The 15,795-nt window shown below is 39.4% G+C and overlaps 1 protein-coding gene across 1 annotated transcript in view; it reads right to left on the bottom strand.

Moving 5' to 3' along the window:
• LOC122814238 (dynein axonemal heavy chain 5-like) overlaps positions 1-15,795 on the bottom strand; it is a 3,525,594-nt gene that overhangs the window by 1,525,626 nt on the left and 1,984,173 nt on the right. Inside the window, exon 66 of the mRNA XM_044086840.1 lies at positions 2,142-2,242. Coding sequence (XP_043942775.1) covers positions 2,142-2,242 — 101 coding nt within the window. The remainder of the gene's footprint in view (positions 1-2,141; positions 2,243-15,795) is intronic.

Here is a 15,795-nt window from a genome sequence, read left to right as displayed (position 1 = left end):
TGCTGTTTAGCATCTATATTATCTTATCAAAGTTTCAGAATATCGAATCTGATATGGTCGACATCATGTCATCGAATTCTGAAACATCGAAAGATTAAAAAAAATGCCTAAATACAAAAATAAATAAAAACTTACCTTGAAAAGCCCCCCTGCACCCCCACACCCCCCCCTACTTAAATATACCAACTCCGAGACCACACTACATGTAACTAAATGGAAATCTCCCCTTATGGAGATTTCCATTTAAACGTTCAATGTTTTTTGCTTTCGCTAATCTGGTGCCGACAATATCAGCTTCGATATTGTCGGCCTTGGACAACGTGAAGTAGGTCCGGTGTTTATACCTGCACTGAATTATGGCATCCCACAGCATAGGACAAAAATCACAAGGTACAAAATAAGTCTTCAGATAAGTAGCTACTGCAGCACAGAAGGCTATACATTCAGATGGTCGCATTCCAATGGAATGGTGCAGTGGTGCAGCAGTTCCTTTGTCACCTCACAACAAGAGGTTATCCGGTTTGATTCTCAGCTGGGGTGTCTTCTGTGTGGAGTCTGCATGTCCTCCCTGTGTTTGTGTGGGTTTCCTCCCACGTTACAAAGAAGTGTCTGGAGTGTTTCTCCCTGGGCCTCCACTGAAAATGGGCTTTGTTCCAAGTTGGACTTTTCCAGTAAACAAATGTTAGATAAATAAATAAAAATATTATATGAATATAAACCTGTGAAATGTACTTTTCCATTTAACATAGAAAACATGCATGATATATCATGGTTGGGTGTCTTTTTGATGTGTGATTCTGAATTGCATGAGTTACTGTGGTTACAACTGTATTCTTTGCATGACTACTTGCTTATTAAATTTATGCTTATTCCATTCAGGAACAAAATCTATTTGTTCAAACTATCTTTGTTTTTTGCCTTTTGGAGAGAGATCATCTACACAGAGGGACAAGTGTTTGATATACATATTAGTGATCACTTTTTATTTCAGGTGATGCAACGTCAGAATGACAATAATGATGCCAGCAGTGATGGAGGTACAGGAGGGCTTATACCCCATGAAAAACACTTTGTTTTTTACTGTCTGTTGTTTGCCTGTAAACTGTATATGTGTTTCATGATCTGTCAGTTTTGGAGAATTATGTAAGGGAACTTCATTGCAAGGTGTGTGGTTTCAAAGAAATGTAGGGGAACCACTGAGGATTTATTTCTATTTTGGAGGGTGCTCCTGCTGGTGGATTGCTTAGCAATCCATGGCTATGCCTTACTGCATTATTGTTCATTTATTTGCCCTAAATATGTTTCCACCAAATTATTCAAAATGGCATAAAATATACAGAAACATCTACCAGTGGCTCAATGGAGTGCCATATAATGGGATCCGGATACATGCTCGACTAGCATATGTCCGAATCACAAAACATCAAACACACATACACAAAAGCGCTTAACATCGACAAGCACTTCTGTGTATGTGTGCCTGTTTCATAGATTGGATTACAGTGCGGGTAAGGGAAAATTCCCTTTTCCCCACTGTAGTGCGATCTCGGAGTGAGAATAATAAAGTTGGGGGGTGTGGGGGGCACTGCCGAAACATATATTTTGTTTCTGAACTACACATACACGGAAGTGCTTTGCAATGTTAAGCGCTTTCGTGTATGTGTGTTCGATGTTTTGTGATTCGGACATATGCTAGTCGAGCATGTGTCCTAGACCACATATAATATATGGTAAGCAGCAAACAACAAACTCGACCACCATGGTTGGAACATACAAACGTTTAATAAAAATGATAAAAGCCAATTATTATTGGCTTTTGTCATTTATATTAAATGTTTATACATTTCAGCCAAGGTTGTGGAGTTTGTTGTTTGCTGCTTACCTTGTGTCTTTATACTTTCTCAACCTTTACTCACCAGGATTACCTGTGTTTGCTGGCCATATAATATACTCCAAAGGCAAACACGCAAAGCACTTAAGCATCTGACTAAAAAAATAATTAAATTTCACACAGAAAGCATTATACTAGTGCACAACCTTCATTCATACGCTTCTGTTTTAGAAACAGACATTCATTGCCCTTATATAGTCACTATAATGGTTATATCATCATCCCTAGAATACCTATTTATGTAACTTACCTCATGGCAATGCTGCACACCTTGCTCCTGAGAGTTTGGGAGGTTGATGTCATCCAAAAACAGCTGAAAGATTTTTCCATCTCTTGCTCCATAATTAAAACCTACAAATGTGAGTTCCAGAGTTTAAAATCAAGCCTGAAAGCCAGCAAGAATAAATGATTTTACTTCTGAGAAATCTACATTCCTTTAAAGGAAAACGACTTGATATAAAAAGCTGCATATGTTATGTCACATTTTGTAGAGACTGAAATTTAATAATAAACTGCTTTCCGTTAAATATAGTCCAGCTTCTGCTTAATCATAGTAGAAGTACAAGGCTGGAGAAAAGATACCAAGACACAATCAAGATGCAAACGTTTTCCTTTATGTCATTTCTGAAATCTTCAACAGATTAAATGATGGTTTGTTTAAAAAACATGATTACAGCCACATCTCAAACAGGGATTAAAACACTTTTCAAAATAGAGGTTACAGAACTGTTTGAACCAAGGACAGCAGTATGTATCAAATAGGGATTATGTCATTGTTCAAAACACAGATTAATATACTGTGGTAAATAAGATTATTGCACTGTTCTCAGCAGGCATTATGGGAGTCTTCCAGATAAGGTTTACACTGCTATTCCAAACAGGTATTTAGGGAAATGATACACTACAGTGCATGGAGCACAGAGACCATGCCTGATATTGTGAAAAAGATACAGAGGTTTACGACTGGGTCATCAATCATATGCTGCTTATTATGTGTTTGAGACATGGATGCCACAAAATTCACCTTTAGATAGAAACTCTAGAGGTGAATCTTGGCATCCATTTCAAGAACACATAATTATGGCCAGTGACAAGGACATCATTCCTTGTAGTGCACGGATCTTTATGTGCTCCTTGTAATACTAGTTACAGTAAAATAGAAAAAAAAGTGTTTTGCCAGCTTTCAAAGCCATAAAGCACTTAGAATTTGCTGTGAGAAAGGCTCTGTAACACAGTCCATTACATGTACACTCAGCTTTTATGCCTCTCAGCTGTCCAGATTTTCACAGAACATCCAGGTTATTGCTTCATGTTTTTGGTCTGTTCGTCATAAAATCAGTGTTATTTTGACAAACCACTGAAGATTGAAATCACTAAATAATGGCATACATTCAAGTTTCAGGGTTGGTACCCATCAGAAAATGCGGGTGAACAGGTGAGCACACATCCTGTTATTCCAGCTAGTTTCTAAGTTTATTGGAAGAAGAGACACTTTATTCCTGCAGAAAGTAGGCAGAAACAAATCTTTTGTTCATTCACTGTCATTTGTTGGTCAGTACAGGCAGATTTTACTGCCTAGTGTGAGACTTGACCTTAACAACTTTAGTGGGGGGTGCTTAACATTTGTTAAGGTTGGGTCTCATGCCACTTTAAGGCTGAACTGATTTGCCTTTTTCCAAATAACGGAGTGTAATCAGCATGCTCTATGGAATACAAACATGCTAAACACATTTCTTTACTGTGGGACCTGATTATAACAGGGCTTAAGAGTGCTTAACAAAAGTTTGTTAAGCAACCCTAATCCTTGTTATGATCAGGTCTTATGATACGGACATTGCAGGCTTGCAAAGAATAGCAGTAGAAAGTAAAACAGCTTTTAAAAATTGTTAAACCATCCCTCTGTGACACTTGAAAACAAAATTAGTGACGGAATGAAGTGCCAAACAGCTTTTAAAGCTCTTTGTTTACAGTGGGAAACTTTGTTTCTGCTTGCTGTCTCTTAAAGGCTTTGAAAGCTAGTTCATAGGTTATAGGTTCATAGGTGTGTACTAGGCTAATGGCCCTGGGGCCTTTACAAGTCTAGCCCATAGAAGTGCCTTGGCATTGTGCCATCAGTTAATTCCCAGTGCCTCTATCACGTACATCCACTAAAGAGATCCCCGGGGTGAACTTTCTATTTTCCATTCACTCATCAAGATTTATCTTTAAGAGGGTTAGTCAGGTGCTCTGCTTGACATGTATGGAAAGTCTATTCCAGATAGGTCTCTGGAGCATGTGGTGTGGAGAGATTGTGATTTCTTCAGATGTAGCATTTCTAACAGAGCTGGGTCAGACATAGCTTTGTAAGTCAAGCAGAGATCGTCTCTTAGTAGACGATGTCACTGAAAACAGAAGAGCGTAGCACCACAATATATCCATGTTATATCCACAGGCAACATCTGAAACACGATCAAACCATTTTTAATGAGTAGCATAAGATCACAGAACACAAGTTAAAAATGAAAGAAACCCTGTATGCGGATAAGCGCTTTCAGCTTCTAAGCCTTCTTCAGATCTGGTATGTTTAATAAGGGTTTCCTGGTTTAAAAAGTAGTAATAACCAATCAGGGTTCCTTCCACGTAGTAAAAATCATTATGTCCACTAAAACACGCTGCTCCATTCTTAACATCTGACCAATCAGATTATCCAATAGCTCACACATCTTCAAAGCCAGGCGACACAGTAGAGAGATCACTCCCAAAAGTAAAGCCAGAAGATTCCTTAAAACGTAATAAAGGGGTCATATTTAGGAAAAGGTCTTTTCTGTAAAAACTCATACTTGATCTTCGAGTGAGAAAAACAACTCCATAGAAATTAAATCCCTTTTCACATAGCGTTGGAAAACCAGATCTTTTGGGCATGGTTTTAACTATTTTCCGATTTTTTAAAAAAGGTTTAAGCGGGACACAGCCATTTAACCCTGGTGAATGAAACAATCTAAGTTTCATGATCCATTTAGCTTCTTCCTGCTCAATAAAGTTAACTAAATCACCTTCACTTTTTGTGGGATGCAAGATGGAAATAACCATGAATAAGAAGGTATGTCCTTCGTTGTCTCGTATATGTGCAAACAATGCATTGGTTTCCTTTTTATTTCTAATGTCAGAGTGATGTTTGATTATTCTTTCTTTGAGTTTCATGTTCGTTTTCCCTATATAGAATGCTGTACACAGGGTACATGTTGCAATATAAACAAAATTTTTGCTTAGACAGTTGGCTGTTCCATAAAAAACAAATTTCTGTTGATTGACTGGGTGTATAAATGTATCAGTACAGTAGATCACATTAAATATTTTGCAAAAGCCACATTTTCTGGCTTTGAAGGTGTGTGAGCTATTGGATAATCTGATTGGTCAGATGTTAAGAATGGAGCAGCGTGTTTTAGTGGACGTAATGGTTTTTACTATGTGGAAGGAACCCTGATTGGTTATTACTACTTTTTAAACCAGGAAACCCTGATTAAACATACCGGATCTGAAGAAGACTTAGAAGCTGAAAGCGCTTATCCGCATACAGGGTTTCTTTCATTTTTAACTTGTGTTCATAGGTTCATAAGTTCATAGGTTGGTACTAGGCTATCAGCCCTAGGGCCTATACAAGCCTAGCCATACCAATTCCCTGGCTATTTCTTCCCACACTATTTACTTCCATGGACCCCTGTCTAGCAGGGCGATTGACGTGATCCCCGGGGTGAATTTCCTTTCTCCCATCCAATCCTCAAGGTTCCTTTTGAAGAGGGCCAAAGAGGCGCTCTGCTTGACATGTATGGGCAGTTTATTCCAGAGTCTGGGGGGTGTCTGGGTCAGGAACCTATCCCTCCAGCATGTTTTATTTATTGTGATGACAAGATTTAGATCCCTGGAGCATGTGGCTCTGAGGGATTGTGACTTCTTTAAGTGTAGCATGTCCAACAGCTCTGGGTTTGACATGGCCTTGTATGTTAAGCAGAGATCGCCTTGGAGTAGACGATATACAACAGAGTATAGCTGGAGTTTTTTAAGGCGGTCAGCATAGGGCATCTGCTTTAGGCTTGTGATTCTTTTAGTGAGGTATTTCTGCGGTCTTTCCAGTTGTTGCAGATGTCTTGAGAGGTATATACCAAATGGGGCATTGTATTCTATAATGGGTCTAATGAGGGATGAGTACAGTGGGACAATTACATCCTTTTTTCTGGATGAAAAGCCCTTAGTGATGAGGTGTGACACATAGAAGGATTTCCTGACTGTTGTGGCGATGTGGTTATTGAAGGTGAGACCACTGTCCACCTGTGTCCCTAAGTCTCTTATCACACTTTCAGTGTTTAGTGTACTGCCACCTATGTGATAATTCACGGGTACATGTTTTTTCCCAAAGGGGATAACTATACATTTATTGGCATTGAGCTTGAGCCCATGGCTCTGGCACCAAGCATCTGTTTCTGTAAGGCCCTTTTGTAGAGTATCCACTTCATTCGGGGATTCAATAATGGCTCCCAGTTTGCAGTCATCTGTGAACTTTGTTAGCCAGAGTCCTTTAGTGCTGGCCTGTACTTCAGAGAAGTAGATGCCAAACAAGAGAGGTCCCAGGACTGAACCCTGAGGTACTCCATTTGTCACTTGTCTGGATCTGGATTTGGAGTCAGCTACTTTTACAGTGTGGGTTCTGTCAGTAAGCCAGTTGGCAACCCATTGAGTGATGTAGGGATTAATGCCCAGCTTAGTACGTTTATCTATGATTCCAGAGTGTGGGATGGTGTCAAAGGCCTTGGCGAGGTCCAGATAAGCTGTGTGGACTGCCTTACCCTCATCCACGGCTCTGGTGTCTAGTGAGGCACATGCCTAATGGGGCATTATACTCTATGGTTGATCTAATGAGGGAAGAGTAGAGAGAAATGATGACATCTTTCTTCCTGGATGTAAAAGCCTTGATAATAAGATGTGCCAAATAGAAGGACTTTCTGACCACAGTGGCAATGTGGTGGTCGAAGAAGAGGTTGCTGTCAACCTGTGTCCCCGGATCTCTTATAATGCCTTTAGTGTTCAGTGGGCTCCCATCAATGTGGTAATTAGTGGGAACTAAGTTTTTCCCAAAGGGGATGATGACGTATTTTTTGGCATTAAGCTTAAGGCCATGGTTTTGACACCAGTCATTGGTCTCAGTGAGGCCTTTCTGTAGGATGTCTGCATCACTTGGTGAGTTAATAATGGCTCCCAGCTTGCAGTCATCTGAGAAATTGGTCAGCCAGAGTCCCTCTGTGTTGGCCTGGACTTCTGAGAAATAGATGCCAAACAGGAGAAGACCCAGGACTGATCCCTGTGGGACTCCACTCGTGATTGGTTGGCAGTCTGATTTGGAGTCCGCTACTTTCACACTGTGTGTATCTGTGAGCCAATTTGCAACCCACCTAACGATATAGGGGTTGATGCCTAGTTTGGTGAGTTTATCAATAATTTCTGAGTGAGGAATGGTATCAAAGGCCTTGGCCAGATCGAGGTAGGCTGTATGAACTGCCTTACCTTCATCCACCGCTCTGGTGACTGACTCAAAGAACACTCACAAAATGTCTGTTTCATAAAATATATGTAGTTATGGTTTCAAGTGTTTAAGTATTCCATGGTTATTAGACTATGGGATATATGAACTGGTTTACAAGCATAGTCTCTTTAGAGAAAGTACAAGGTCTAATAACATAATTGAATAATTGCTTTTAAATATAGTATAAATCAGTTGGTAATGTTTTTGTTTGTTGTCTGAAGAAGGGGAGGCACTGACCTCACTGAAAGCTCTAATGAAAATTGGAGTTTTATCTTTCATTTGGATTAATTTCAGTTTATTGCTCACTGGTTTGACTTTAACTGACTCAAAGAAGTCAACCAGGTTGAGCATGCATGATCTACCTTTCACAAAACCAAATTGCGTGGGATCCAGAGTTTGGAGATTCTCTATATCCTTGTTAATTAGGTCCATGATGATGTGCTCCATAGCCTTACATATCAGACTCATCAGGCTAATGGGGCAATAATTTCCAAGGTCTGTAGTCGTTCCTCCTTTATGGAGAGGAATGACTGTAGCAGTGAGACATTCAATAGGGATAAAGCTTGAGGTGAGGCTGTGAGTGAACAGAGCACACAGATGTGGCACCAGTTCACTTTATAATTCATGTAAAACACAGCCAGGGACATTGTTGGGTCCCATGGAAGCTGTATTCTTGGCCTTAGACAATGCAGCTTTAACCTGTGCTGCAGTAATGCAGGTTGCCTGGCATTCTTCCGGTAATGAGATTGGTCCTTTAGGGACGGAGAGGGGGTAAAGTTGCCACTGAATCTGTCGGTCAGTATATTGGCAATATCTATTGGCTCAGTATAGGAGGTACCATTGTGCAGTAACTCAGAGCAAATCTGGGTATTGCCATGGAGATTCTTCATATAACTAAAGAAGGCTTTGTGGTTGTTTTTAGTGTCTGCCACAATTCTGCCTTCATAGCTGGTTTTGGAGGTTTTGATGAGGGATTTCAACTTTTTTTGAGGCTAATAAAGGAAATTTTCCACTCCTGGGACTTCACCTTTTTCTGCAACAGTTTCTTCCTTCTGTTGTAGAGTTTACTAATGGCAGGGAACCACCAGACTGGCTTTCTTTTTTGGAGGAGAGCGTCTTGGTTTTGTTGGTTATGGCTAGTTCCATGCATTTATGTACGTGTTCATACAGTGCATTGGTGTATGATTCGGCAGTCATGCATCTATTTTCCATTGCCATGGGTGCTGTGAAGTTAGCCACCTCTGTTTTTAGGAGTCCAAAGTCAACTTTGGAGAATTTTTTTATGGTGGATACCTTTGTGGGGGTGTGTGGGTGAAATGTGGATTTCCATGGTGATTATTTTGTCGTCGGCTCTAACCAGGGAGGAGTTGACTATTGGTGTAGAGCAACAGTTGACCATGTTAGTAATAACCAGGTCAAGGATGTTGCTTCCTCTAGTGTAGGTAAGCATGAGCTGGTCCAGGGCACTGGAACTGATGCATTCTAGGAAGCATTGGGCCAGTGCATTGGTGCTTGAGTAGTTTTCCCAGTTGATAAAGGGGTAGTTGAAGTCTCATAGTATGAGAGTATTGTGTTGGACCTTGATAGATTCCAGGGTGCTTAGGAACGTGGAGTGAGAGTCTAGGGACATGGTTGGGGACCTATAGCAGGCTATGACCTGGATCGCCATCTTACCCAATGTTAGTTGTACCTGAAGTATCTCAGATGCATTATGCTGGGCTACTAGTCTGGAGGTATGTATATCCTTTATGAATATGGAGACACTACTGCCTTTGGAGCTTCGGTCCATGTTTTGGGGCTGAAAGGTGTGGAATGAGTTATAGGCTAGATAGTAGGGGTGCAAAATACTTTATGCACCTACACTTTTTTTCTGTAACTGCTAGTACATGGAGCAAATAAAAAACGAGTTGTGATTGTGTCTCCAATCATAACCAGCTGTGTTCTCAATATAGATGCCAATATTTAACTCTCAAACTTTGCTGTCAGGGTGACTTTCTTGGCATCCATATCTTGAATACATAATATGCTGGTAAGAATTGGAGATCCTAATTCTCTGTGTTCCAAACACAGGGTCCTAATACTGATTATGACACTTTTTTCAAAACAAGGATTACAATCACTATTTTAAAAATGGATTTTGACACTAATCTAATTGGAGATGAAATCACTGTTCCATCTGTGATTACTGCACAATGCCAAAAAAGCCTGTAGCACTGTTTTAAAGAGGAAGTATGAAACTGTTTTATGCTGGCATTACATCAATGTTCCACGCAGATATTAAGACAGTGCTCCAGTCATGGATTATAACGCTGTTCTGAACTAGGGATCATGGCTCAGTTTCAGCATTTATACTATTATCCCAAATGGGGATTACAGATCTGTTCCACACAGTTACTATGCCACTGTTCCAATCATAATGTGGGTTTATGTCACATAAATGAATGGCCACATTACTGAGCTTATCATCAAATCAACAGCGCAGACCACTGAATCATTCTGACTGAGACTGCATTACAGTAGGGATCAGGAAATTTGCCCTTTTCCCCACTGTAGTGTGATCTCAGAGTTGGTATATATAATTATAGGAGACTGTGGGGTGGCACAATCCCCCACGTGTGAGGGTTTGATGGACTGGATTTTCAATGAGATAACATTTGACAATGTGGCTATTTGATTAATTGACATAGACCCTCATAATATTGCCTTAACTATTTAAGTCTATATAGAAAGTACTAGCTTTCATAATTTATATCTGGAATAATGGAGAGGGTAAGTATTGAGTCAAAAGTGAATTTTATATATAGGAAATATTTATCCCTCTAAAGGAGGCTACAAGGTTCTAAACAGCCTTAATTTCAAAGTCACATTACAAAGTTACTTTCCATCATCCAGGTTCATTCTGAAAAAGACACCAGGTAATAAATAAATAAATAAATAAAAATGTAAATGTTTTCTTTTTATGTTCTACTTATTATGTGAATACATAACCCCTTCGTTTTTTGAACAAAGTTATATGCATACTGCTTTTCGTCACTCATAAAAAGCTATATTTTTAAGGTATTGAATTTCAGTTATTTTTGCCAGTTGTTTTAGACATAAACAGGTTTGAAATAGTTCAGCTATATGTATCCAATCTATATTTACCTCCCCCCCCCCACACACACACACACATATATGATTCTGTTTGCTTTTCTGATTATCAACTCATGGAATGTCAACTACAATCCACTAAAACTTGAATTAGTGAACCTCTGGAATGGGCTTTAATATAGGTCCTGTAGGATGGCAAATCCATGTCTCCTGTTGTGTATAGTTGGTGAATCATGTTTTAGTGAATTGTGATTGAGAAAGAGTGAGTCAATCACAATCCATTCAAGAAAAGAGACTGCTAACAAATATATATAAATATATATATATATATATATATATGTGTGTGTGTGTGTGTGTGTGTGTGTGTGTGCGTGCATATGTATGTATATATATATATATATATATATATATATATATATATATATATATACATAGATTAGATATATGCAGATATACATTCAAACATACACACACACACACACACACATATATATATATATATATATATATATATAGATATATATATATATATATATATATATATATATATATAGGCCTAGGATACATGCTCGACTAGCATATGTCCGAATCACAAAACATCAAGCACACATACACGAAAGCGCTTGATATCGAAAAGTGCTTCCGTGTATGTGTAGTTAAAAAAAAAATCTACGTTTCTGCAGGGGGGCACCCCCCACACTCCCCCTACTTTATTATTCTCACTCCGACATCGCACTACAGTGGGGAAAAGAGAATTTTCCCTTACCTGCACTGTAGTCCGATCTACGAAACAGACCCACATACACGGAAGTGCTTGTCGATGTTAAGCGCTTTCGTGTATGTGTGTTCGATGTTTTGTGATTTGGACATATGCTAGTCGAGCATGTGTCCGGATCCTATATATGTATATACATACATACATATATATGTATACATATATAGTGATGATTTGTTTTTGTTGTGGAAGGGAACTATTACTGATTTAGAAATTTTCTGTGAGGAAATCAATAAGACCTGCAGTTTTTTGTGATTTGAAGCAAAGTACTCAAATGTGGAGGCTAATTTTCTTGACATTGGTATATACAGGAATGTAGATGGATATCTGTCCACCCAAATTTATAGGAAAGACTGCCATAGAAACCATTTACTTCACAGGAGAAGTATGCACCCTAACCACATTTGTAGGAATGTGCTGAAGGGTCAAACAGTGACTGCTGAAGATGAGGTGTTTAAGGGAGAGTTAGCAAACCTTGAAAAAAGTTTTTTTATAAGGGGCTATAGAGATTCCACCTCTCAGAGCATTTTGTCTAACACTGCTAAGCTGAGGGAAGATGTGGGTAAACCCTACCTTTCTAGTCATAGAGTTTCACATGTGACCAAGGGCATCAGTAAGAATAAGATGACTAAGGACTATGTATGGGTACCGACACAATTTTCGAGTGATGTACATCTAGTGTCTGATGTTATTAGAAAGTATTGGCTGTGCTGATGCAGAATGAAGAGATACGCGATATTGTGGGGGATAAACCCAGTTTTCCCTTCAAAAATAAGAAGTCGTTGAAGAGATTTCTGTGTTATCAGAGCAGTGGTAATAGAATGGACCTCATAAATGACAAGAAAGGTACTTTTCCTTGTTACAGTTGCAACCATTGTAGGTTTATTGATCCCAGTAATAAGTTTGTACACTCTGATTTGGGTTCTGAATTTTCTTTTAATGTTAGAGCAGTTTGCAATAGCCATGATGTAGTTTATTTAGCTATTTGCAGTTCCTGCTCGTCCTTCTACATTGGGAAGACTAACAGGAAGCTTAGGTTTAGAATTAGGGAACGTCTTCTTAAAATTAGGAATGGGGACCAGACTAATGCGTCAGCTAAGCATATGTGTAAAACTGATGCATCACACACATTTAGGTTTCTAGTTGCTGAGAGGGTCAAGAAGAATGAGAGAGGGGGTGACATTGTGAACTCCACCAAAACCTCTGAAAGTAGGTAGATTATTAGGCTGAGAGCAGACAAAGGAAGGGGGTTAAATGATAGGGTACCTTTAAAACCATTTTTAAAGTGTAGTCCACTGTTTAAATGAGATGTTTTTTATATGTTTTTATGTTTTTTTTCATTTTGTGCTATGTGTTTTTTTTTTTTAGAATTTCTATATTTTATTGTGAGCAATGGCTTATTTATATTTGCTTATCATAGGTTTGAGCTTTAGTTATAAAGCAGTGATATATATGTATATATATATATATATATATATATATATATATATATATATATATATATATATGTATATATTTTATATTTTTCATTTACACCATTTCTTTTATACTTGTTGTTTAATGAATACGGCAATAGGATTGCACTCCTGTCTTTTGAATGCTATTTATTGATGGATTGCTAGCTGTATTTTAGGTCTGATGAAGTAGTGTGTCTACACTGTGAAAGTGCCCACTTAATAAACTATTGTTTTCTATATAGCTGTTTTGCTGTTGGTTGGTCTGTTGGATGCTTCTGAAGAGTTTATCCACTATATTTTTATCCAGCAGCCCTTTTATACTAGCTGTCACTTGGTTTGTGTTTGGTAACCTATCCCATTTGGTTAGAGACTGGCCTTTCCCATCCCATGTTCAGTAATGATATATTACCCCTAATGAGAATAACTGTGATCATACCACAGATAAGTTGAGGGGACCCATGCATGGGATAAAGCATTTAGGATCTGCTTCTGTCAATTAGTATTACAAGAAGGTTTCGTGGAGTGAGTTTTCTGTTTCCCATCCATAAATCCAAGTTATGGTTGAATATGGATAGTGATGAACTTTGTTTTATGTAGATTGGGAGTCTGTTCCAGAGCAGTGGTATCCTCTAAGAGATATACTCCCTCCAAGCTATTCTGTTGATGTTGCAAAAGAGGTTTAGATACCTAAAATTAACATTTCTGATGACATTTGACTTGCTGATGTCCATAGGTTCATAGGTAGGTACTAGGCTATCGGCCCTAGGGCCTATACAAGCCTAGCCATAATGATTCCCTGGCTATTGCTTACCATAAATATTTACTTTCCTGGATCCCTGTCTAGCAGAGCTACTGATGTGATCCCCGGAGTGAATTTCCTATCTCCCATCCAATCGTCAAGGTTCCTCTTGAAGAGGGCCATTGAGGCACTCTGCCTGACATGCATGGGCGGCCTATTCCAGACTATCGTGAGTCTCTGGGTCAGGAACCTATCCCTCCAGCATGTTCTATTCATCATGATGACAAGTTTAAGACCCCTGGAGCATGTGGCTTGGAGGGATTGGGATTTCTTTAAGTGTAGCATGTCCAACAACTCTGGGTTTGACATGGCCTTGTATGTTAGGCAGAGATTGCTTCTGAGTAGGCGATATGTGACAGAGGGGTTTATATCACATAGTCAAAGTGTCAAAACTTCGACTATGGAAATATTGAACCCAAAAGTACAAAAACTTAAAACTCCGAACACTCAGAACAGCGATTTTTCCCAGGGAAAAAAGATTGCTGTTCCGTTACAAAATGCGAAAACACACAAACACTACATACTGTTTCTGATGTGGGGGGCTTTTGCACCCACACCCCCCAATATTGGGGGCTGTGCCCCCCACACCCCCCTACTTAAATATACCAACTCTGAGTTCGCACCACAGTGGAGGAAATGGCAAAGCAGTGGAAACGGCCCACCAAATTCTTTCCCTGTTAAAGAATTTGATGTTCCGCGGCTTTGTTATTTTTAGACTTAGAACTTCCCAGTTCTAAGTTTCGGCATTTGGACATTTGAGTGTTCGGACTTATGATATAGACCCTGACAGAGTATAGCTGGAGTTTCTTTAGATGGTCAGCATAAGGCATCTGCTTTAGCCTGTGATTCTTTTTGTGAGGTATTTTTGCAGCCTTTATAGTTGTTGCAGATGTCTTATGAGGTGCATACCAAATGGGGCATTGTATTCTATAATGGGTCTAATGAGGGATGAGTACAGAGGGACTATGACTCCCTTTTTTCTGGATGAAAAGCCCTTAGTGATGAGGTGTGCCATGTAAAAGGATTTTCTAACTGTTGTGGCTATGTGGTTATCAAAGGTGACCACTGTCCACCTGTGTCCCTATGTCTCTTATCACACTTTCTGTGTATAGTGTACTGCCACCTTTGTGGTAGTTCACAGGTACGTGTTTTTTCCCAAAGGGGACAACTATACATTTTTTGGCATTCAGCTTGCGCCCATGGCTCTGGCACCAGGCATCTGTTTCGGAAAGGCTCTTTTGCAGTATATCCACATCATTTGAGTATTCAATAATGGCTCCTAGCTTGTAGTCATCTGCAAACTTTGTAAGTCAGAGTCCCTTAGTGTTGGCCTGTACTTCAGAGAAGTAGATGCCAAACAAGAGTGGTCCCAGGAAAGACCCCTGTGGTACACCACTTGTCACTTGTCTGGAGTTGGATTTGGAGTTGGCTACTTTTACAGTGTGTTTTCTGTCAGTAAGCCAGTTTGCAACCCATTGAGTGACATAGGGATTAATGCCCAGCTTAGTAAGTTTATCTATGATTCCAGAGCTGGGGATAGTGTCGAAAGCCTTGGTGAGGGCCAAGTATTTTATTTATTTATTTATTTTACTTTTGTTGACTGGGATAGTCCGACTGGATATATATATTTTCAGTGAAGGCTTGGGGAGAAAAGCTCCAAGATAATAATGCACATTGAACATTTAGTAAATGGTAGTTTCAAGCAGATTACAGTCATAAGCAATACTGGCATTTAGCACATATAGTACTAGCTTATTATAAAACACTTTAAACATAACATTATTTTCAAAGTTATACATACATAACATTACATTCAGGTTTAAGACACATTGAGCAGCAGTTATACAACTGACCCTTCCAAGTAGGCCGTGTAAACCACCTTACCCTCGTCCAGGGCTCTGGAGACTGATTCGAAGAAGTCGATCAGGTTTAGGAGGCATGATCGGCCCTTCACGAACCCAAACTGGGGGGGGGGTCCAGTTTTTGAAGGTTGCCAAGGTCTTTGTTTATAAGTTCCATGATCATGACCTTGCAGATCAGGCTAGTCAGACTGATGAGACGGTAGTTCCCAGGATCCAAAGTGGATCCCCCCTAGAGGTGTGGGATGACTGTAGCTGTGCACCACTCTGTGGGCACGAAGCCTGAGGTGAGGCTATGATTAAACGTAACACATAGGTGAGGTGCCATTTCATTTTGTAGTTCATGCAGTACACAGCTAGGGATGTCATC

This window comes from Protopterus annectens, chromosome 1.part1, assembly GCF_019279795.1.
Source record: "Protopterus annectens isolate FY-2018-M chromosome 1.part1, PAN1.0, whole genome shotgun sequence".
In the NCBI taxonomy this organism is placed as follows: Eukaryota; Metazoa; Chordata; order Ceratodontiformes; family Protopteridae; genus Protopterus; species Protopterus annectens.
The sequence above is the reverse complement of the archived record's forward strand: the minus strand, read 5'-3'. Positions and strand labels throughout refer to the sequence as shown.